The sequence below is a fragment of the Engystomops pustulosus genome, chromosome 11 (genome assembly GCF_040894005.1).
Source record: "Engystomops pustulosus chromosome 11, aEngPut4.maternal, whole genome shotgun sequence".
Taxonomy (NCBI): domain Eukaryota; kingdom Metazoa; phylum Chordata; class Amphibia; order Anura; family Leptodactylidae; genus Engystomops; species Engystomops pustulosus.
The window spans coordinates 73,819,655-73,843,438 of record NC_092421.1 but is presented as its reverse complement, the minus strand read 5'-3'; the positions used below and the strand labels follow the sequence as shown (position 1 = coordinate 73,843,438).

Sequence of the window (23,784 nt, the reverse complement as noted above, 5' to 3'; positions counted from 1 at the left end):
CAGCCGCTGCTCTGTGACATCCTGCAGGTGTCAGCTCTCATATACAAGCACAGGTGGGTGGAGGGAGCGCTATCAGATCGGGGTCACAGCAGAGGAGAGGATGAAGGCTGACCCCATATCAGTGTCATCACCCTGGACTGTCCCCAACATCTTCCTGATCCTTCCTGCTGATAAGAACATGGATTGTCCTAGTCACAAGGTACATCCCCTCCAACTCCATCATCCCTGTATACGCTATCCCTGGAGAGATGTGTAATCAGACCTCACACTGCTGTGCCCTGTGCTCTCTGCAGACAGTGTTATGTATTGTTCCTGGAGAGATGTGTAATCAGACCTCACACTGCTGTGCTATGTGCTCTCTGCAGACAGTGTTATGTCTTGTCCCTGGAGAGATGTGTAATCAGACCTCACACTGCTGTGCTCTGTGCTCTCTTCAGCCAGTGTTATGTATTGTTCCTGGAGAGATGCGTAACCAGACCTCACACTGCTGTGCTCTGTGCTCTCTGCAGCCAGTGTTATGTATTGTTCCTGGAGAGATGTGTAATCAGACCTCACAGTGCTGTGCTCTGTGCTCTCTGCAAACATTGGGGCAGATTTACTTACCCGGTCCTTTCGCGATCCAGCGGCGCGTTCTCTCCGGTGGATTCGGGTCTTCCGGCCATTCACTAAGGCAGTTCCTCCGACGTCCACCAGGTGTCGCTGCTGCGCTGCAGTTCATCGGAATGCACTGAAGTTCACCAAGCCGGGCCGGGTGCAGGTAAGGGCATGTCCACCGTCATTTTTTTTTTTTTAATGCGGCTGTTTCTCCGAATCCGTCGGGTTTTCGTTCGGCCACGCCCCCTGATTTCCGTGGCGTCCACGCTGGCGCCGATGCGCCACAATCCGATTGCGTGCGCCAAAAACCCGGGACAATACAGGGAAAATCGCCGCAAAACTGAAAAATTTGGGTAACCTGCCGTAAAAACGCGATTCGGGCCCTTAGTAAATGACCCCCATTGTATTAAGTATTGTCCCTGAGTTGTGTGATCAAAAGACTGTGTATATCATGTCTGCAAGACTGTGATATATGGATTTTTATTCCAGGATTGTAGATTCTCTAAGTCCACTTGGGATGTGTCCTCACACTGCTGTGCTCTGTGTTCTCTGAATTAAATCACTGCTGTGGTCTTACTACACTTAGCTGGGGGTGCATCCCTGGACACCCCCATGTGATAAGTGCTGCCAATGTTATCCTTTAGGTGCCCCATTATTATGTGACCTCTATCACCAGTGCAGCTCTCAGAATTGCCCCTCCCCCGCTGTACATTACTCACGGGTAACATATGGCTCGGACAGATGAAGGCCAAGGACAAAGTCACCTGCTGATACCTGCAAGGACACAACGTATCTACAAAAACACATAATCTATATATAACAAGAAAAACTAATGTGATAATGGAGGTTTATTAAGACTAGAATTTGGACACCAGAACTCCGGCTTCTACGTAAAACTAGGCCCAAAATCCACTAGGTCGGACCTAAGACCAGGCCTGACCGGGCTGTGTTATAGTAAATCCAACATCCAGGCCCCTGCCCAACCAGCACCCAACCCCCCGACAAAACTGGAGTATGGGACCACCTAAGGAATAACGAATCTCGCCCCTTGTGTTACCACCACCAGATGTAGATGGAGATCAGGATGACTCCTGTTACTGGGGCCGGTCGTAATCAGCTGAAGAATGTTTTCACATTTATTGATTATATTATAAATCTTTCGTTTTGTTTTGTTTTTTTTAATTCTGTAGAATTTTCAAGATCTCTGTTTGCTGTCTGTGTAATAATATGTCATATGTATACTATATATTTGTGTATAACATGTGTATATATTGTATATGTGTATAAAAAGTGTATATACTGTATGTATCAGTATATAAATGTGTGCACAAATATGTATATTTTTTAATAGCAAAGGGGGCCCCATGCAAAAGTCTGCTATGGGGCCCTGCCTCTCCTTGTTACGCCCCTGCTGCCCTGCACTGTCCCTGCCTGACCACAACTCCAACATGTAGTCAGGATCCCAGCTCAGGCTGTGTAATGGAATAATATGAGGGCGGAGCCTGAGAATAAACCAATGAAAAAAAAGGTGGAAAAATTTGAAGATAAGATAATAACTCCTGAGATAAATATAAAGATGCCGCGACCTGATGACCCTGAACAGACAAAGGTCAGTGATAAGACGTCTGTATCTCAGGATCAGGAGGGGGCTCGCTGCCAGTGTTGGCGCATCAGGAGTGACCCCTGGACTTGGGGAGGAGGGGGCTGTAAACGCTCATTATAATTTATAATATGTCATAACCATATGGAAGCTGGAATACATGAGGAATCATCATCATCTCCCTCTTCCTGAGCGTTACAATGGGGCTCATTTACTAAGGGTCTGTGGAGCGCATTTTCAACGGGTTTCCCGTCAATTTCCGTTTTGCGCCAAATTGCCCCGAGATTTTGGCGCACCGGCTTGCACACAACAGAAATCTGGGGGCGGATCGTTGGACAGCCTGACGGTTTCGGACAAATTTAAGATTTAGAATTTTGTCGCAAAACACGCACTTACAAGCACCGGGAGGAAGAAGGTGAACTCCGGCGGACCTCGGCGTAGAAGCGATGGATGCAGGAACTCGGGTGCACGATCTTAGTGAATCGCGGCAGACCCGAATCCTCGTTGGACAACGCACCGTGGGATCGCGACAGGACCGGGTAAGTAAATCTGCCCCAGTGTGTCAGTGCAGACAATCCTCTGGGATACTGCAGCGGCACAAATCTCTCTCTGGACACTGATACACTGTAACAAATCCAATGATTTAGGATCTACTCCATACATGTTCATGTGATCGGTGGGTCCTATAGCCGCATTTCCACATCTGGTACTTTGGGTACACGGGTTCATGCCCCCCCCTAGGAGTCACATATTCTACATCCTTTTTATGTGTAGTTCTTGATTTGGGTTACAAAAACAACACCATAAAGTTTTCTCCCCTTGTGTACGGACCTGGCAGAGCCCAGTGAGGCCTGGCAGTGGAGCAGAGACACCCGGTGCCAGGGTGATAAGGAGGTGCCAGGAGGAGATAAGTCACCAAACACCGTAATCACCTGATAATAGTCTCAGAGATATCCCCAGGTCTGCTCCAGGGGAGATCCCACCATCATGCAGAGAGTATAATGATACCATCACAGAAATGGCACCCCCCGGAGATCAGCCTTATTATTGCTTGTGATTCCATTTTTAGCCTTCACCATAGTGACCAATATATAATCTATACGTGCAAGAACAAAAGCTCAACGGATCAATAGTGATACCACGTGACCTCTGTACAATCTGTATCTTGTGATATATATATCTAGACGTAATAATATAACATAGACAGGGAGGCAGCAATACATGGAACAATATACAGTATACACATAAGGGGCAAGAAATAGATAACAGCCTTGTGTTACTGTAGAGAACTGAAGTTCAGGGTCCCAGCCAAGGGTGGAATAATACTGCCAAATACAGACCTGATAATACTATCACATAGTGCTAACACAATACTGCCACATACAGACCTGATAATACCGTCATATAGTGCCAACACAATACCGCTATATACAGACCTGATAATACCGTCATATAGGACCAACACAATACTGCCACATACAGACCTGATAATACCGTCATATAGGACCAACACAATACTGTCACATACAGACCTGATAATACTGTCATGTAGGACCAACACAATGCTGTCATATACAGACCTGATAATACCGTCATGTAGGACCAACACAATGCTGCCATATACAGACCTGATAATACCATCATATCACATACCACCGGTTGTTTGGGTGGCCATGGGTCCCCTAGAAGGCTTGGGCCCAGGGCTGCAGCCCAAACTGCCCGATGTTATAATCCACTATTGGTCCCCGCTGCAACGCTGCTACACCCCCGGCTAGACGAAAAATGCCCACATGGTATTAGCGACCCTAGCTTCCGGGAACACATGTTGGAGCGCTCCTTCAATCTCCAGACCCCCCCCACACCCGCCCCCAGTGACATCTCTTCCCCTTCACACCATATTACCACAGCCATCATCTCCCCCCCTGATTACAGCGCAGAGCAACCAGTCCCATATCATCCTGATTACGCATATTCACCAACTTCTCATCCATGACTTTATCTGCCTTTTTTTTTATATCCCTTTACAGCTCAAATGTCTCCAGATTGAACAGAAACTAGGGAGACGAGTGGCCCCCAAATAACATAAAGGGGCCCGGGCTAGTGAAGGGGAATGGGGAAAAACGCAAAAAGGGTCAGTAGAATCATTGGTGCAAGGGACTCAAAGCCAAAACTTCAACCCGAACTGTCAGCTGCTACTTGTAACATGTATTCTAAGCAGCAGAGGGGCCCCTGTTGGTGACTGTATAATCATCATGTAGTGAGCTCCCCCTAGTGGTGGTGTATAATCTGTATGTAGTGAGCTCCCCCTAGTGGTGGTGTATAATCTGTATGAAGTGAGCCCCTCCTAGTGGTGGTGTATAATCTGTATGTAATGAGCTTCTCCTAGTGGTGACTGTATAATCTGTATGTAGTGAGCTCCCCCTAGTGGTGGTGTATAATCTGTATGTAGTGAACTCCCCCTAGTGGTGGCTGTATAAACTGTATGTAGTGAGCTCCCCCTAGTGGTGACTGTATAATCTGTATGTAGTGAGCTCCTCCTAGTGGTGGTGTATAATCTGTATGAAGTGAGCTCCCCCTAATGGTGGTGTATAATCTGTATGTAGTGAGCTCCCCCTAGTGGTGACTGTATAATCTGTATGTAGTGAGCTCCTCCTAGTGGTGGTGTATAATCTGTATGTAGTGAGCTCCCCCTAGTGGTGGCTGTATAATCTGTATGTAGTGAGCTCCCCCTAGTGGTGGTGTATAATATGTATGTAGTGAGCTCCCCCTAATGGTGGTGTATAATCTGTATGTAGTGAGCTCCCCCTAATGGTGGTGTATAATCTGTATGTAGTGATCTCCCCCTAGTGGTGGCTGTATAATCTGTATGTAGTGAGCTCCCCCTAGTGGTGGTGAATAATCTGTATGTAGTGAACTTCCCATAGTGGTGATGTATAATCTGTATGTAGTGAGCTCCGCCCTTGTGGTGATGTATAATCTGTATGTAGTGAGCACCCCCTAGTGGTGATGTATAATCTGTATGTAGTGAGCTCCCACTAGTAGTGATGTATAATCTGTATGTAGTGAGCTCCCCCTAGTGGTGGCTCTACAATCTGTACGCAGTGAGCTCCCCCTAGTGGTAGTGTATAATCTGTATGTAGTGAGCTTCCCCTAGTGGTGGCTGTATAATCTGTATGTAGTGAGCTTCCCCTAGTGGTGGCTGTATAATCTGTATGTAGTGAGGTCCTCCTAGTGGTGGTGTATAATCTGTATGTAGTGAGCTTCCCATAGTGGTGATGTATAATCTGTATGTAGTGAGCTCCCCCTAGTGGTGATGTATAATCTGTATGTAGTGAGCTCCCACTAGTGGTGATGTATAATCTGTATGTAGTGAGCTTCCCCTAGTGGTGGCTGTATAATCTGTATGTAGTGAGGTCCTCCTAGTGGTGGTGTATAATCTGTATGTAGTGAGCTTCACATAGTGGTGATGTATAATCTCTATGTAGTGAGCTCCGCCCTAGTGGTGATGTATAATCTGTATGTAGTGAGCTCCCCCTAGTGGTGATGTATAATCTGTATGTAGTGAGCTCCCACTAGTGGTGATGTATAATCTGTATGTAGTGAGCTTCCCCTAGTGGTAGCTGTATAATCTGTATGTAGTGAGCTCCCCCTGGTGGTGGCTGTATAATCTGTATGTAGTGAACTCCGGTGACTGTATAATCTGTATCTAGTGAGCTCCCCCTAGTGGTAGCTGTATAATCTGTATGTAGTGAGCTTCCCCTAGTGGTGGCTGTATAATCTGTATGTAGTGAGCTTCTCCTAGTGGTGGCTTTATAAACTGTTTGTGAGGCGCTCCCCCTAGTGGTGGCTGTACAATCTGTACGTAGTGAGCTCCCCCTAGTGGTGGCTGCATAATCTGTATGTAGCGATCTCCCCCTAGAGCTCCCCCTAGTGGTGGTGTATAATCTTTATGTAGTGATCTCCCCCTAGTGGTGACTGTATAATCTGTATGTAGTGAGCTCCCCCTAGTGGTGGCTGTATAATCTGTATGTAGTGAGGTCCTCCTAGTGGTGGTGTATAATCTGTATGTAGCGATCTCCCCCTAGAGCTCCCCCTAGTGGTGGTGTATAATCTGTATGTAGTGATCTCCCCCTAGTGGTGACTGTATAATCTGTATGTAGTGAGCTCCCCCTAGTGGTGGCTGTATAATCTGTATGTAGTGAGGTCCTCCTAGTGGTGGTGTATAATCTGTATGTAGTGAGCTCCGCCCTAGTGGTGATGTATAATCTGTATGTAGTGATCTCCCCCTAGTGGTGGTGTATAATCTGTATATAGTGAGCCCACCCCCCTAGTGGTGGTGTATAATCTGTATGTAATGAGCTTCTCCTAGTGGTGACTGTATAATCTGTATGTAGTGAGCTCCCCCTAGTGGTGGTGTATAATCTGTATGTAGTGAACTCCCCCTAGTGGTGGCTGTATAAACTGTATGTAGTGAGCTCCCCCTAGTGGTGACTGTATAATCTGTATGTAGTGAGCTCCTCCTAGTGGTGGTGTATAATCTGTATGAAGTGAGCTCCCCCTAATGGTGGTGTAAAATCTGCTTGGTTTTGGGGTGCCAGTTAATATTAAATTAACAACAATATTCAATGGATCTTTATATGGGATTTATTAAGGGTACAATACAGGGGAATACACATAGAGGGTAAACTAACTAAGGGATAGAGAGATGGTAGGGGAGGAAGTGCTCTAACTAAAGATCTGTATACCATCTTATATACACACACACATAGCTCACACACATTGCCCATCATCCCACCTCCACCACTGTCTTGGCCAATCCAATGATGATGTAGAATCAATACATTCTTATCCCACAACCTTGCAGGACAAGTAACTTGAGTCTTTGTTTCCCACAGGATCTGGGAGAATGTCCAGGGGGCGATGGCCTCCAGGTGTAATAGCACAGTCCATTGTAATCACATGCAGCTGTCTCTGCAATCTTTATTAGGGGCAATGTAGGCATTTATGGCTTAGTTCTTCCTCTGTCCACAAAGACCCTTAAACTTTCTCAAGCCACATCATGTCATATTTCCAACATTATGCCCCTTTGGGCCTAAAAGGCCCACACACCATTAGACCATATTTAGAACAGAAATAAAATCCATTTCTCCTCCATTATCTTCTTTGGGTGTGGAAATGATCTTTCTTCTTCTGGCTTTTCCTCAAGGCAAAGTAGTTGAAGGTTGTATGGGTAAGGGATAGGGCACCAATGGTCATCACACCATTCACTCACATTCATTCTCATATCCATTTCTTGAATAACATTTTTCATCTATACCATTTATCCAGCAAATATAGATCTCCATATATGCTAGTAACTGTCTGTCATATTTACAATATGCAAATATAAATCCCACGTCATACAGAATGCAAGCTGGCAATAACATTGTAGATATCAACATAAGCTATAGATATGAAATTACATAAAAGGAAACCCAAACAGAACTATAAAACATTACCAATAGTAAATCAAAGGATTGATTTCAAGTAGAAGTTTGCAGGGTGGTTTATCTAAGGGTTTCCAGATTTACTTGACTTCAAATATGTTTAGTTTAAACATAAACTTTCATTTAGCTTTTTCCCATTACCAAATCTAATTCTGTAAGTTTATATTTACACTCCATAGAAATGTTCATATCACACCTTATATATGTCTCCCATCGTCCTGACTTATAAATTAACCAAAAGTATATCAAGTGCATAAAACACATAGCAAAAAAAATTATAAGTCATTCCACTAATCAACCTTTAGAGTAGGTGTCCATCTAACCTCTTATATTGGTAATCTTACTTGTGCATTATACAATATAGTAACCGTATACTGAGCCATTAATTACTATATGTTTTACGCAACCTTGAAGACACACACATAGATTAAGAACATTAAAATTTAAAAAAAAATTCAAACTGAATGCTGCTTTTAATACCCTATGTTCTTCATTTAGATGCTTTACTGGTATAAAGGAGCGTGCAGTTTGTTTGAGAAACTTAAAATTAAGTTGCCAGTGAGACAAATGTATCAGAGAAAAAAACCTTAAATAAAAAAAAAAATTAAATATTTATGTGAATTCACTATAGTCTGCCCCTTTGGTACTGCATTACTCTCTAAAACCATGCCCCTTTGGTACCACAAAATGGTACCAAACACTGTATAAAAAAAAAAATAATAATACTTGAATCAAGAAAAAAAAAATGCTCCATTTAAAAAAAAAAAAATGGGGAAAAAAAAAATCCAACAAATCCAACATTCCTGAGCATCAGGAACAAAAACAAAAAATGTGTATTGACACAGTTTACATACTACATTTAACAGAACACAAAACAGACAACATAAAACAATGAGAGCTAATTCAGCTTCTACACATCTTAGGGGGGGACAGCAGGCAGTTTCCAATCCTTCTTCTGTCAATGATTACGTAAGGTCATCTATGGGACAAGATAAAGAACAGACATAGCACAAAAAAAAAACAACAATTATATTACATACAGGACCTACACATCACAATGGGATGTTACTTCATTTTTTTCATTGTTTGCAAACAATTAACCCTCATAAATTTTGAGCTCATTACACCACGTGGTTTTATTTGTATACATACTACTTTTTTTATGACCTGTAAACAAAAATGTCAATATTAATAACTTGTTTCTTCAGCAAACCACCTTGTTGCCTAAAACAAAAACACAATGACAGTTATCACACAAACAATATATAAAACAGATATGTAAAACACGAGATCAAAGAATGGAGCCTGTAGAAACAAAACAAAGTGTTAGTTTCTTTGTCCTGGAGTCATGTGACAAAAGAAATCCAGTCTACAAGAGAAAGAAAACATAGTTAGAAACCTTGCAATTCATACCATCAACACAATTCCAAGTCTATTCATTCACAATGTGTATTGGTATATCCACACATTAATAAGCCACGCTGCTGCTGTACTGTGCAGAGTTTATTAGCAGGGGGAGGGCGATCTGTGACCAGCTCCAGAATAGCCAGAATGGCAGCCCTGCCCATGGATTGTACCCTGGGACATTAGCACCTTCCTTGTGCTGTCTGCAGTGAGAGGGAGGCTGTTCTTTCTTATCCCTGTGTATATTGGGAATCTTATTTGCATGTGATGTGTTCTCCTCACATGTCTCTGTATGGCTATTTTCAGGAGGTGCCAGGGTCTCCTCACATGTCTCTGTGTGGCTACTTCCAGGAGGTGTCATGGCCTCCTCACATGTCTCTGTGTGGCTACTTCCAAAAGATGTCATGGCCTCCTCAATGGTCTCAGGCTCAATGACATCAATTTCTGCATGCAATGAATTATAATGTGTCTCATGGTTTGCATTATTTACATCACAGAAACGTTTAATATGCCCGGGCCTCCCACATCCATAGCAATACCGGACATATCTCGTCCTCCTAGCTCTGTACTCTGTAGACAGATTTCCTGATGGTTCATCCCTATAGTTAGACTCCTCACACCAGTCCCTGAGTATATTAATAAAGTTCTCTAGGGATTTGGCGTTCCTCAGGGCAATTTTTGTGGTGTAATCCACATTACACTGATTTGCCATTGAATAGAGGAAATCAGAGTCATCCTGAGACATATCCGGGCAGTTGTAAACACTCCTAAATAAGGTCAGATACTTGTTACAGAAGATAAGGGGGTCATCACCTGTCCTGCACCTATATCTTCTCAGGGTATTCTCACCCCTTATGTCTCTCCCTCCCATGATACGCTGCAGTTCCTTCCTTCTTAAGTCCGCACCACAATCCTCATCTCCCATGTGTGCAGACGACAATTGTGCTGCCAGAGGCCCAGGAAGCCATGCTCGGAGCAGAGACCAGGCATCCTTATTACATAAGTTGTATTGCTTCACCACAGCTTCAAATTTATTGGATACAATTATTGGTGATTCATTTGTATCCCATTCTCCAATGACCTGACACAGATGTAGTCTATCCTGGATGGTGAGTGTTGGAGACTTATCTGCAGGTATTAGATTGTGTTCATCACTCCAACCCCCGGGTGTGACAATGCAGACATCTGCTGCTTTATGGCAGGTCTGGTTCTGTACTTGGAGGGACCGGATCTGTTCTTCTTGTTTACACAGTTGGGCCATTGTTTCAGACAACTGACCCTTTAGTGAGGTAATTATCATGTCCCTCTGCTGTATCTCCCTTTCTAAGGACTGTGTATGAGTTTCAGTAGACACAGAACTCAATCTACACTCATGTAGCTGCTTATCCAAATCTTCATTTCTTAAAGTCAGCTCATCCACCTTTGCTTGTAGATTATCCATCTCACTAGTTGTTTTAGCAGAAATGTCAATCACAGAGTCACTGATTCTGTCTATACTTTCCTTACATTGGAGCCTTTGTATGTACCAATTTACTTCCTTTACCTCAGCCAATTCTTTCATCTTAATTAACATCATAATTTCATTGCCCAACCTTTCTTTCTTCCCTCTCTTACTGAGCACTTTCCTATCTAACTTCTTATTATGGGCCTTACATTGCATCATCAGCTCCTTATATTGCTCCTCTAGTGAACCATCTTCACATGAATGGTAGCGAGCAGAGGCATACTTTTTAACAAACTTTTGAACAAGTTCCATCTCTGTTACCACAATACACACTGACAAACACACAAATGACAAACTAAGCAAACACAGTTTGTGTAATTATCTACTATACTAACGTTCCGAAAGGCTACTTTACACACTGCTTAAGCCTTTATACTCATTCAATCTAGGAAAATGTACAGCTATATCAAGGAACACACTTTTTCCTACAACTTTACCTCTGTACACTAAAACACAACCGCTCACACTTAACGTTAACCTACAATCTCAACAGGCGACTTCCTATACATTCACATAAAACAACCTGGCTTATCAAAGATAGTAATGTAATATGAAAACTTGTTACTTACCAGGATTTTCTTTGTACCAAAGATCCAAATTCCGTTCATAGATTGAAGTAGCGCAGATATTTTGCCGTGGATTCTCTGTAGAATTTAAATTACAGGTCCAGACTGGGGTGCCAAATGTAAAATCTGCTTGGTTTTGGGGTGCCAGTTAATATTAAATTAACAACAATATTCAATGGATCTTTATATGGGATTTATTAAGGGTACAATACAGGGGAATACACATAGAGGGTAAACTAACTAAGGGATAGAGAGATGGTAGGGGAGGAAGTGCTCTAACTAAAGATCTGTATACCATCTTATATACACACACACATAGCTCACACACATTGCCCATCATCCCACCTCCACCACTGTCTTGGCCAATCCAATGATGATGTAGAATCAATACATTCTTATCCCACAACCTTGCAGGACAAGTAACTTGAGTCTTTGTTTCCCACAGGATCTGGGAGAATGTCCAGGGGGCGATGGCCTCCAGGTGTAATAGCACAGTCCATTGTAATCACATGCAGCTGTCTCTGCAATCTTTATTAGGGGCAATGTAGGCATTTATGGCTTAGTTCTTCCTCTGTCCACAAAGACCCTTAAACTTTCTCAAGCCACATCATGTCATATTTCCAACAGTGGTGTATAATCTGTATGTAGTGAGCTCCCCCTAATGGTGGTGTATAATCTAAATGTAGTGATCTCCCCCTAGTGGTGGCTGTATAATCTGTATGTAGTGAGCTCCCCCTAGTGGTGGTGAATAATCTGTATGTAGTGAACTTCCCATAGTGGTGATGTATAATCTGTATGTAGTGAGCTCCGCCCTTGTGGTGATGTATAATCTGTATGTAGTGAGCACCCCCTAGTGGTGATGTATAATCTGTATGTAGTGAGCTCCCACTAGTAGTGATGTATAATCTGTATGTAGTGAGCTCCCCCTAGTGGTGGCTCTACAATCTGTACGCAGTGAGCTCCCCCTAGTGGTGGCTGTATAATCTGTATGTAGTGAGGTCCTCCTAGTGGTGGTGTATAATCTGTATGTAGTGAGCTTCCCATAGTGGTGATGTATAATCTGTATGTAGTGAGCTCCCCCTAGTGGTGATGTATAATCTGTATGTAGTGAGCTCCCACTAGTGGTGATGTATAATCTGTATGTAGTGAGCTTCCCCTAGTGGTGGCTGTATAATCTGTATGTAGTGAGGTCCTCCTAGTGGTGGTGTATAATCTGTATGTAGTGAGCTTCACATAGTGGTGATGTATAATCTCTATGTAGTGAGCTCCGCCCTAGTGGTGATGTATAATCTGTATGTAGTGAGCTCCCCCTAGTGGTGATGTATAATCTGTATGTAGTGAGCTCCCACTAGTGGTGATGTATAATCTGTATGTAGTGAGCTTCCCCTAGTGGTAGCTGTATAATCTGTATGTAGTGAGCTCCCCCTGGTGGTGGCTGTATAATCTGTATGTAGTGAACTCCGGTGACTGTATAATCTGTATCTAGTGAGCTCCCCCTAGTGGTAGCTGTATAATCTGTATGTAGTGAGCTTCCCCTAGTGGTGGCTGTATAATCTGTATGTAGTGAGCTTCTCCTAGTGGTGGCTTTATAAACTGTTTGTGAGGCGCTCCCCCTAGTGGTGGCTGTACAATCTGTACGTAGTGAGCTCCCCCTAGTGGTGGCTGTATAATCTGTATGTAGCGATCTCCCCCTAGAGCTCCCCCTAGTGGTGGTGTATAATCTGTATGTAGTGATCTCCCCCTAGTGGTGACTGTATAATCTGTATGTAGTGAGCTCCCCCTAGTGGTGGCTGTATAATCTGTATGTAGTGAGGTCCTCCTAGTGGTGGTGTATAATCTGTATGTAGTGATCTCCCCCTAGAGCTCCCCCTAGTGGTGGTGTATAATCTGTATGTAGTGATCTCCCCCTAGTGGTGACTGTATAATCTGTATGTAGTGAGCTCCCCCTAGTGGTGGCTGTATAATCTGTATGTAGTGAGGTCCTCCTAGTGGTGGTGTATAATCTGTATGTAGTGAGCTCCGCCCTAGTGGTGATGTATAATCTGTATGTAGTGAGCTCCCCCTAGTGGTGATGTATAATCTGTATGTAGTGAGCTCTCACTAGTGGTGATGTATAATCTGTATTTAGTGAGCTCCCCCTAGTGGTGATGTATAATCTGTATGTAGTGAGCTCTCACTAGTGGTGGCTGTATAATCTGTATGTAGTGAGCTCCCCCTGGTGGTGACTGTATAATCTGTATGTAGTGAGCTTCCCCTAGTGGTGGCTGTATAATCTGTATGTAGTGAGCTCCCCCTAGTGGTGACTGTATAATCTGTATGTAGTGAGCTCCCCCTAGTGGTGGCTGTATAATCTGTATGTAGTGAGATTCCCCTAGTGGTGGCTATATAATCTGTATGTAATGAGCTCCTCCTAGTGGTGGCTATATAATCTGTATGTAATGAGCTCCCCCTAGTGGTGGCTGTATAATCTGTTTGTAGTGAGATCCCCCTAGTGGTGGCTATATAATCTGTATGTAATGAGCTCCTCCTAGTGGTGGTGTATAATCTGTATGTAGTGAGCTCCCCCTAGTGGTGGCTGTACAATCTGTATGTAATGAGCTCCTCCTAGTGGTGGCTGTATAATCTGTATGTAGTGAGCTCCCCCTAGTGGTGGTGTATAATCTGTATGTAGTGATCTCCCCCTAGTGGTGACTGTATAATCTGTATGTAGTGAGCTCCCCATAGTGGTGGCTGTATAATCTGTATGTAGTGAGATCCCCCTAGTGGTGGCTATATAATCTGTATGTAATGAGCTCCTCCTAGTGGTGGCTATATAATCTGTATGTAATGAGCTCCTCCTAGTGGTGGTGTATAATCTGTATGTAGTGAGATCCCCCTAGTGGTGGCTATATAATCTGTATGTAGTGAGCTCCTCCTAGTGGTGGTGTATAATCTGTATGTAGTGAGCTCCCCCTAGTGGTGACTGTATAATCTGTATGTAGTGAGCTCCCCCTAGTGGTTGCTGTATAATCTGTATACAACTGTCCTTTAGAGGCAGGAGCACAGCCATTTACGGAATAGGTTGTTATGACAGTAAAGAAGACCTTCAAGGCTTATTAAAAAAATTCATAGCTCATATCTTTAGTAAATGAATCATAAATAAAGTAGCTGACATCTCGTCTGGAGACTCATCGAGTCACAAGGGACATGTTTTCTCTTCAACTGAGTTACTGTGTGACTCGGCCAATGTCTCCCTCAGCTGCTCTATTCCCCCTCCCTCAGGATAAAAACTTCTGTGGGCACCCATCATTAGGTTTAATGGTGAAAACCTGATGACAGATTCCCTTTAAAGTCTAGTTAACCTCATGGTTAGCTGTAAGTTAAGGAGTGACACCATACAGTATGTGACCATTACATGACTCTGCATTGTTTAGCAGTCTTCACCTCTGTAGGCTCTGTCTATAGTTCTCATATACAGGCGGTCCCCTACTTAAGAACACCTGACTTACATACGACCCCTAGTTACAAACGGACCCCTGGATATTGGTAATTTATTGTACTTTAGTCCTAGGCTACAATAATCATCAATAACAGTTATCACAGGTGTCTGTAATGAAGCTTTAGTGTTAATATTGGTTCTTATGACAACCCAACATTTTTAAAATTCAATTGTCACAGAGACCGAAAAGTTCTGGCTGGGATTACAATGATAAAGTATACAGTTCCGACTTACATACAAATTCAACTTAAGAACAAACCTACAGACCCTATCTTGTATGTAACCTGGGGACTGCCTGTACATTAGAGAACATTCAGCTCCATAACTCAGAATCAGCTGCTGCTTCCTCCTCCCTTCTCCCAATATGTCATCTAATTCTCATCAGATGCTATGATGTCTCCCATACCCTGCACACAGAAATCAGAGGAGAATCGGCTCTGTAACTCCTTCTCCCTCTCCCCCCTCCATAGATTCTGTGATCAGCTCTAATCTCATGTATGTAACACACAATAGACAGGACAGGAGGCGCTGGTAGGTATGAAAGTGCAGCTTTTATTTTGATGTTACATATATATATCAGATGATCGCGGCTTGGATGGAGCTGGAGCCAATCCTGTGGTCACAAGGTCATCGTCTGAAGGAGAATGATAAAAGTTGTTATACTAGTTATTATTTTGTTGTTGTGACAAATGATAAAAGTTAATGGAATATTTATAATAATGTTACTGTTCCAGGGCTCTGGATAGAGAACGGAGGTGTAACTACTGCAGTAGCAGTCATTGCAGTTGCTATGGGGCCCGCAGTGTCAGGGGGCCCTGGCATCCGACCTGATACACTGGAGAATGGAGGATGTGCCCCATTGTATACATATTATGCTGCACATTATACAGCATAACACGTAGTATAAGAGTGCACATCATACACAGTACACAGCATGAATCGGCAGCTCAGGTAAGAAATCTCAGGGGAGAGGGAGGGGACAGCAGGAGGGCAAGACTAGGATCTCTCATCTCTAATTCCTGCCGTTTACTTCCCTTATGAGGTCAGCAGCTACTGGGACAAATCTGGGTAAGTGTATTAATGTATATATCAGTGCATAAATGTGTGTGCATAATGGGTGCGGTAAGTGTAGGTGTGTAAAAGTGTATACAAATATGTATATTATCTAAGGGGGTAGGGGGGCCCCATTCAGAAGTCTGCTATGGGGCCCTGCCTCTTCTAGTTTCACCCCTAGCACATAGTATTATCTCCAGGATCCAAACCTGCCTCTACTCGAGGACCAGTCTCTATACATACTGGAGGAGCAGTCTCTATACATACTGGAGGACCAGGCTATATATATGTACTGGAGGAACAGTCTCTATACTGGAGGACCAGGCACTATACATGCTCTATGCAAACTGGACAACCAATCTCTATTTATGCTGGAGGAAGAGGCACTACACATTCTTCTGGACCAGTCTCTATACATACCGGAGGACCAGTATTTATACATACCGGAGGACCAGTATTTATACATACCGGAGGACCAGTATCTATACATAATGGATGACTAGTCTCTATACATAATGGATGACTAGTCTTTATACATACTGGAGGACCAGTATTTATAGATACCGGAGGACCAGTCTCTATACATCCCGGAGGACCAGTACCTATACATACCGGAGGACCAGTATCTATACATAATGGATGACTAGTCTCTATACATAATGGATGACTAGTCTTTATACATACTGGAGGACCAGTATTTATAGATACCGGAGGACCAGTCTCTATACATCCCGGAGGACCAGTATTTATACATCCCGGAGGACCAGTCTCTATACATAATGGATGACTAGTCTCTATACATAATGGATGACTAGTCTCTATACATACTGGAGGACCAGTATTTATAGATACCGGAGGACCAGTACCTATACATACCAGAGGACCAGTCTCTATATATAATGGATGACCAGTCTCTATACATACTGGAGGACCAGTCTCTATACATACTGGAGGACCAGTCTCTATACATACTGGAGGACCAGTCTCTATACATACTGGAGGACCAGTCTCTATACATACTGGAGGACCAGTCTCTATACATACTGGAGGACCAGTCTCTATACATACTGGAGGACCAGTCTCTATACATACTGGAGGAGCAGTCTCTATACATACTGGAGGAGCAGTCTCTATACATACTGGAGGACCAGTCTCTATACATACTGTAGGACCAGTCTCTATACATACTGGAGGAGCAGTCTCTATACACACTGGAGGAGCAGTCTCTATACATACATTGCTGCCTGTAGGCACTGATCTCTTACCATTGATCATGTGATTGCTTATGGGGTGGTTGTGTAGAAGACTTGGCTGGATGAGGTGACTCCACGGAAGGTGTCAGCGTAGTGACCCATCTTTGGACATCCGGCGCTGGGACAGGACCTGCAGCTGCCCTGGAAGACAGAAAATGACATAACATGAGTAGAATTCCTTATACAAGGTACGGCACATTACATCCCTGGGCTGCTGTCTAGCATACAGATCACTGTGCCTTCCATCCTTCTATAGCGCCGCCCTATACTGTAGCCCTGCGCCAATGACTTACGCCCTGGTAGGTGTTCCAGTTGGAGCAGGGGTAGCTCACAAAGGTGTTGGAGTTGGTTATGCTGTCGGTGTAATACTTGATGGCTCTCATGTGGTTGCAGGTGACAAAGTTCACAACTCCTGCAGGAAAGATCCAGAAGTCACAGGATTACACTTATACTTACTAATATAGGGGGTTATATACAGGGTTACACCTATAGGAGGTTATACAGAGGGTTACACCTATATGAAGTTATATATAGAGTGTCATATGCAGAGAGTAATGCCTTAGGGGTTATATACAGGGGGTCACACCTATAGAGGATTATATACAAGGGATCACACCTATAGCGGTTCTATACATGGGGTAACATCTAGAAGTGTTTATATACAGAGGGCACACCTATAGAGCATTATATATAGGGGTAACACCTATAGTGGGTTATATACAAGTAGTCACACCTTTAGGGGATTACATACAGCGAATCACACCTATAGAATTATATCAAGGGGTCACACCTATAGGGGTTGTATACATGGGGTAGCATCTATAGGCGTTATATACATGGGTGAAACCTATAGTGGGTTATATACAGTGAGCCACAAATATAGGGGGTTATATACAGGGGGTCACGTCTATATAGGATTATATGCAGGAGTAACCCCTATAGCGGTTATATACAGGGGTAACATATATCTGCACAGTGATTACCGCTCCAGATATCCTCCACGTTGACATTAGGGATTTCAATGTTCTTGGGGCAGCCGGGCATGTGGACGCCTCCATTGGGGAAGAAGTCCAGGTGACCGCTGTTTTGGCTTGTGCCGAAACCTGAAAGACGCATGACTGAGGCTTAGATACAATCAGAGGTGTAGATACAGATTCTTATGCTTAGATACAGTCAGATTATGGAATACATTTAGAGGAATAGATACAGTCAGAAGATTGGATATATATTTAGAGGGTTAGAGACAGTCAGAGGATTTGATACACATAGTAGATTAGATACAGACAGAGGATTGGAAACATTAAGTGCCTTAGATACAGTGAGAGGATGCATTCAGAGGCTTAGATATAGACAGATAATTTGATAGCCTTAGAAGATTAGATACAGTCAGAGGATTTGATACATTTAGAGAATTAGATACAGTCAGAGGAATTGATACATTTAGAGAATTAGATACAGTCAGAGGATTGGATGCATTTAGAGAATTAGATACAGTCAGAGGATTGGATGCATTTAGAGAATGAGATACAGTCAGGTGATTGGATACTGAGTTACTCACCCAGGGTGGGGACCAGGGGGCCAGAATCTGTGTGAATGACATCGACCAGATTAGCATCGGATGGGTCCAGTCTGACCTCTGCGGGGGTGTTCTGGAAGTAGGGTTCAGCAGGGTCCAGGCCTGAGGGATGACACACACATAATACTCAGATTTCATCAGGACTACCCCCTCAGGGGGAACTCCCAGTGCATTGTTCTATTGTAACAGTTCTGTGACTGCAGCTCTGGATGTGACTGGAGTATATTGTAACTATAAATGAATGTAACATTATATGAAGATTTAACCCACAACCTGCTGTGAGGAGTGGATGTCGCCCTCTGACCTGTGATCCTGCCGATGCCTCTCTGTCTCCTGCCAGCCTCGCCAGCGGTGTGTGCACCCAGGCTGTGACCGATCACATGGACATTGCCAGGAGCATAGCCGAAATTTGACTAGAAAGCGGGAGAAAAGAGAGAAGCGTCTTATAAGACAAAAACTGAGAAGCGGAGAAAAAAAAGGGAGGACTACGACTACCATACAGGGAGCAGCATTATTATAAGCAGCGCTGTGTGCAGTATTATTATAAGCAGCGCTGTGTGCGGTATTATTATTATAGGCAGCGCTGTGTGCAGTATTATTATAGGCAGCGCAGTGTGCAGTATTATTATAGGCAGCGCTGTGTGCAGTATTATTATAGGCAGCGCAGTGTGCAGTATTATTATAGGCAGCGCAGTGTGCAGTATTATTATAGGCAGCGCTGTGTGCAGTATTATTATAGGCAGTGCTGTGTGCAGTATTATTATAAGCAGCACAGTGTGCAGTATTATTATTATAAGCAGCGCTGTGTGCAGTATTATTATAGGCAGCGCAGTGTGCAGTATTATTATAGGCAGTGCTGTATGCAGTATTATTATTATAGGCAGCGCTGTGTGCAGTATTATTATAAGCAGCACAGTGTGCAGTATTATTATAAGCAGCACAGTGTGCAGTATTATTATAGGCAGTGCTGTGTGCAGTATTATTATTATAGGCAGCGCTGTGTGCAGTATTATTATAAGCAGCACAGTGTGCAGTATTATTATTATAAGCAGCGCTGTGTGCAGTATTATTATTATAGGCAGCGCTGTGTGCAGTATTATTATAAGCAGCACAGTGTGCAGTATTATTATAGGCAGTGCTGTGTGCAGTATTATTATTATAGGCAGCGCTGTGTGCAGTATTATTATAGGCAGTGCTGTGTGCAGTATTATTATTATAGGCAGCGCTGTGTGCAGTATTATTATTATAGGCAGTGCTGTGTGCAGTATTATTATTATAGGCAGTGCTGTGTGCAGTATTATTATAGGCAGCACTGTGTGCAGTATTATTATAGGCAGCGCTGTGTGCAGTATTATTATAGGCAGCGCTGTGTGCAGTATTATTATAGGCAGCACAGTGTGCAGTATTATTATAGGCAGCACTGTGTGCAGTATTATTATAGGCAGCGCTGTGTGCAGTATTATTATAAGCAGCACAGTGTGCAGTATTATTATTATTATAGGCAGTGCTGTGTGCAGTATTATTATTATAGGCAGTGCTGTGTGCAGTATTATTATTATAGGCAGCGCTGTGTGCAGTATTATTATTATAGGCAGCGCTGTGTGCAGCATTATTATAGGGAGCGCTGTGTGCAGTATTATTATAGGCAGCGCTGTGTGCAGTATTATTATAGGCAGCGCTGTGTGCAGTATTATTATAGGGAGCGCTGTGTGCAGTATTATTATAGGGAGCGTTGTGTGCAGTATTATTATTATAGGCAGTGCTGTGTGCAGTATTATTATTATAGGCAGTGCTGTGTGCAGTATTATTATTATAAGCAGCGCTGTGTGCAGTATTATTATAAGCAGCGCTGTGTGCGGTATTATTATTATAGGCAGCGCTGTGTGCAGTATTATTATAAGCAGCGCTGTGTGCAGTATTATTATAAGCAGCACAGTGTGCAGTATTATTATAGGCAGCACAGTGTGCAGTATTATTATAGGCAGTGCTGTGTGCAGTATTATAGGCAGTGCTGTGTGCAGTATTATTATTATAGGCAGCGCTGTGTGCAGTATTATTATTATAGGGAGCGCTGTGTGCAGTATTATTATAAGCAGCGCTGTGTGCAGTATTATTATAGGCAGCACAGTGTGCAGTATTATTATAGGCAGCACAGTGTGCAGTATTATTATAGGCAGCGCTGTGTGCAGTATTATTATAGGCAGCACAGTGTGCAGTATTATTATAGGCAGCACAGTGTGCAGTATTATTATAGGCAGCGCTGTGTGCAGTATTATTATTATAGGGAGCGCTGTGTGCAGTATTATTATAGGCAGCGCTGTGTGCAGTATTATTATAAGCAGCACAGTGTGCAGTATTATTATAGGCAGCACAGTGTGCAGTATTATTATAGGCAGCACAGTGTGCAGTATTATTATAGGCAGCGCTGTGTGCAGTATTATTATAGGCAGCACAGTGTGCAGTATTATTATAGGCAGCACAGTGTGCAGTATTATTATAGGCAGCGCTGTGTGCGGTATTATTATTATAGGCAGCACAGTGTGCAGTATTATTATAGGCAGCACAGTGTGCAGTATTATTATAGGCAGCGCTGTGTGCAGTATTATTATAAGCAGCACAGTGTGCAGTATTATAATAGGCAGCGCAGTGTGCAGTATTATGTGTTTATTTATAATTTGGTAAACACAAGAGCGGTATTATGAGTTAACAGTATGGGTGAGTCTATTAGATTATCACACTACAGTACTCGAGGTAAATGATATTTTAGGGTCAAATTCCATGACCCCTGCATTACCTGAAGAACCCCAATGAAATAAGCCACTTCTGCTCCCACCACACGGATGTTGTTGGAGGCCTGGGAGTACAGGGTGCGGGATCCTCCGCTCCAGTCCACACAGATGCAGTTGGAGTCTTCAATCTGGAAGAGTCTCTGAGGGAGGATACAGAATCATCCTTATCACTATACACCCCAAATATTCACCAGAACGCAGTGCACTATGGGAGCTCAGCAGCTGGTATAGCAGTCAGCTCATTGCTGGCTGCTGCTCTGGATGTGACTCCATGAAGATGAAGCCTCTTACCCTGCAGATGTCGGACAGCCAGGTGGCCTCGCCGCTGTCGGTAAAGCCGTGGATCACAAAGCGAGTCTTTCTGGAAGTGCGGAAGTTGGATGAGGAAATGCTGGAGGGATTGGTAGCACTGATGGCCTAGAGGAAGAGGACATTGCATGGTCAGACCTAGATCAGAGGAGGAGGACCAGCTGCTAGGACTCAGGATATAACATGAGCCTCACCTGGTAGCTGTTCTGATTATTCCTGGTGTAAAGCAGGAAACGAGTGTTAATTTTTTCTGGGGCCCAGGGTAATTTGGCAAATGGTCTCTCTACTGTGCCGGCCCATGGCTTAGCATCATTGAAGCAGCCAAGTCTATTATAACAAACCTCAGCACCTGCAAGACATGGAAAAGTGTGAGAGAACTGTATTATACCCAAAGCTGCACTCACTATTCTAATGCTGGTGCAGTCACTGTGTACATACATGACATTACTTATCCTGTACTGATCCTGAGATACATCCTGTATTATACCCCAGAGCTGCACTCACTATTCTGCTGCTGGTGCAGTCACTGTGTACATACATGACATTACTTATCCTGTACTGATCCTGCGTTACATCCTGTATTATACTCCAGAGCTGCACTCACTATTCTGCTGCTGGTGCAGTCATTGTGTACATATATGACATTACTTATCCTAAACTGATCCTGAGTTACACCCTGTATTATACTCCAGAGCTGCACTCACTATTGTGCTGCTGGTGCAGTCACTGTGTACATACATGACATTACTTATCCTGTACTGATCCTGAGTTACATCCTGTATTATACTCCAGAGCTGCACTCACTATTCTGCTGCTGGTGCAGTCACTGTGTACATACATGACATTACTTATCCTGTACTGATCCTGAGTTACATCCTGTATTATACCCCAGAGCTGCACTCACTATTCTGCTGCTGGTGCAGTCACTGTGTACATACATGACATTATTTATCCTGTACTGATCCTGAGTTACATCCTGTATTATACCCCAGAGCTGCACTCACTATTCTGCTGCTGGTGCAGTCACTGTGTACATACATGACATTACTTATCCTGTACTGATCCTGAGTTACATCATGTAGTCACTGTATATTCGATGTCCTATGAGTAGATTTAGTTTTTTTTTTTTTACCTTTTACAGCGCTGAAGAAGAAAATCCCAATAGTCCAGAGGAGCATCATCTACAGGGATGAGAGTACAGAGGTTAGATCGCTCCTGGCAGTGGGTCCTGATGGTACAGGTAGATACACTGTATCACACTCACCTTTGTGTCTGCAGAGCTGTTGTGAGCTGTATAGTCCCAGGAGGGCAGAGAATATATAGAGCGGGATGTATAGAGGGGAGGGGTCTGGACTATTAATCATTACAGGAGGTTATCCCATATCTGTAGGAATCCATCTCCAGCTGCACCTAATCCTAATATGGAAATTTACCAAAACTACGGGTGACGACCACAGAAAAACAATAATCTCTGTCTGAGATTATAAATCCACGTGCCAAATACTAAGGGCGACGCAGGAGCCCAATGATATAACTCCAAAACTTACTGGTTACATTATACATAGTATCATAGTATATAAGGCTGGAAAAAGACACAGTCCAACCTTTAAGAATTAAAATAATGTTTTTTGCCCATAATCCGTGATGGTAGAATCCCCTCTCCTCTAGGTGTAGAGGATGCCCCTGTCTATAGTGATGGTAGAATCTCCTCTCCTCTAGGTGTAGAGGATGCCCCCTGTCTATGGTGATGGTAGAACCCCCTCTCCTCTAGGTGTAGATGATGTCCCTGTCTATAGTGATGGTAGAATCTCCTCTCCTCTAGGTGTAGAGGATGCCCCCTGTCTATGGTGATGGTAGAACCACCTCTCCTCTAGGTGTAGAGGATGTCCCCTGTCTATGGTGATGGTAGAACCACCTCTCCTCTAGGTGTAGAGGATGTCCCCTGTCTATAGTGATGGTAGAATCTCCTCTCCTCTAGGTGTAGAGGATGCCCCTGTCTATAGTGATGGTAGAATCTCCTCTCCTCTAGGTGTAGAGGATGCCCCCTGTCTATAGTGATGGTAGAATCTCCTCTCCTCTAGGTGTAGAGGATGCCCCTGTCTATAGTGATGGTAGAATCTCCTCTCCTCTAGGTGTAGAGGATGCCCCCTGTCTATGGTGATCGTACAACTG

At 43.5% G+C, this 23,784-nt stretch overlaps 2 protein-coding genes across 11 annotated transcripts in view; both read right to left on the bottom strand.

Moving 5' to 3' along the window:
* Window positions 1–8,964: 8,964 nt before the first annotated feature.
* On the bottom strand, window positions 8,965–10,840 carry LOC140105480 (posterior protein-like). Its single transcript, XM_072129428.1, has 2 exons — window positions 9,475–10,840; window positions 8,965–9,417 (listed from the first exon to the last, which is right to left on the bottom strand). Exons 1-2 carry the CDS (start codon window positions 10,838–10,840, stop codon window positions 9,149–9,151), a joined length of 1,635 nt encoding a protein of 544 aa, XP_071985529.1. The 3' UTR covers window positions 8,965–9,148.
* Window positions 10,841–15,166: 4,326 nt separating this feature from the next.
* LOC140106403 (pancreatic triacylglycerol lipase-like) overlaps window positions 15,167–23,784 on the bottom strand; it is a 77,582-nt gene continuing 68,964 nt past the window's right edge. For all 10 annotated transcript variants that reach the window (XM_072130836.1, XM_072130837.1, XM_072130838.1 and 7 more), the window contains 10 exons: window positions 22,745–22,793; window positions 21,807–21,961; window positions 21,595–21,720; window positions 21,309–21,443; window positions 18,819–18,927; window positions 18,497–18,616; window positions 17,922–18,041; window positions 17,232–17,350; window positions 16,951–17,079; window positions 15,167–15,266 (listed from right to left, as the gene is read on the bottom strand). In XM_072130836.1, coding sequence (XP_071986937.1) covers window positions 16,969–17,079; window positions 17,232–17,350; window positions 17,922–18,041; window positions 18,497–18,616; window positions 18,819–18,927; window positions 21,309–21,443; window positions 21,595–21,720; window positions 21,807–21,961; window positions 22,745–22,793 — 1,044 coding nt within the window. In that variant the 3' untranslated portion in view covers window positions 15,167–15,266; window positions 16,951–16,968. The remainder of the gene's footprint in view (window positions 15,267–16,950; window positions 17,080–17,231; window positions 17,351–17,921; window positions 18,042–18,496; window positions 18,617–18,818; window positions 18,928–21,308; window positions 21,444–21,594; window positions 21,721–21,806; window positions 21,962–22,744; window positions 22,794–23,784) is intronic.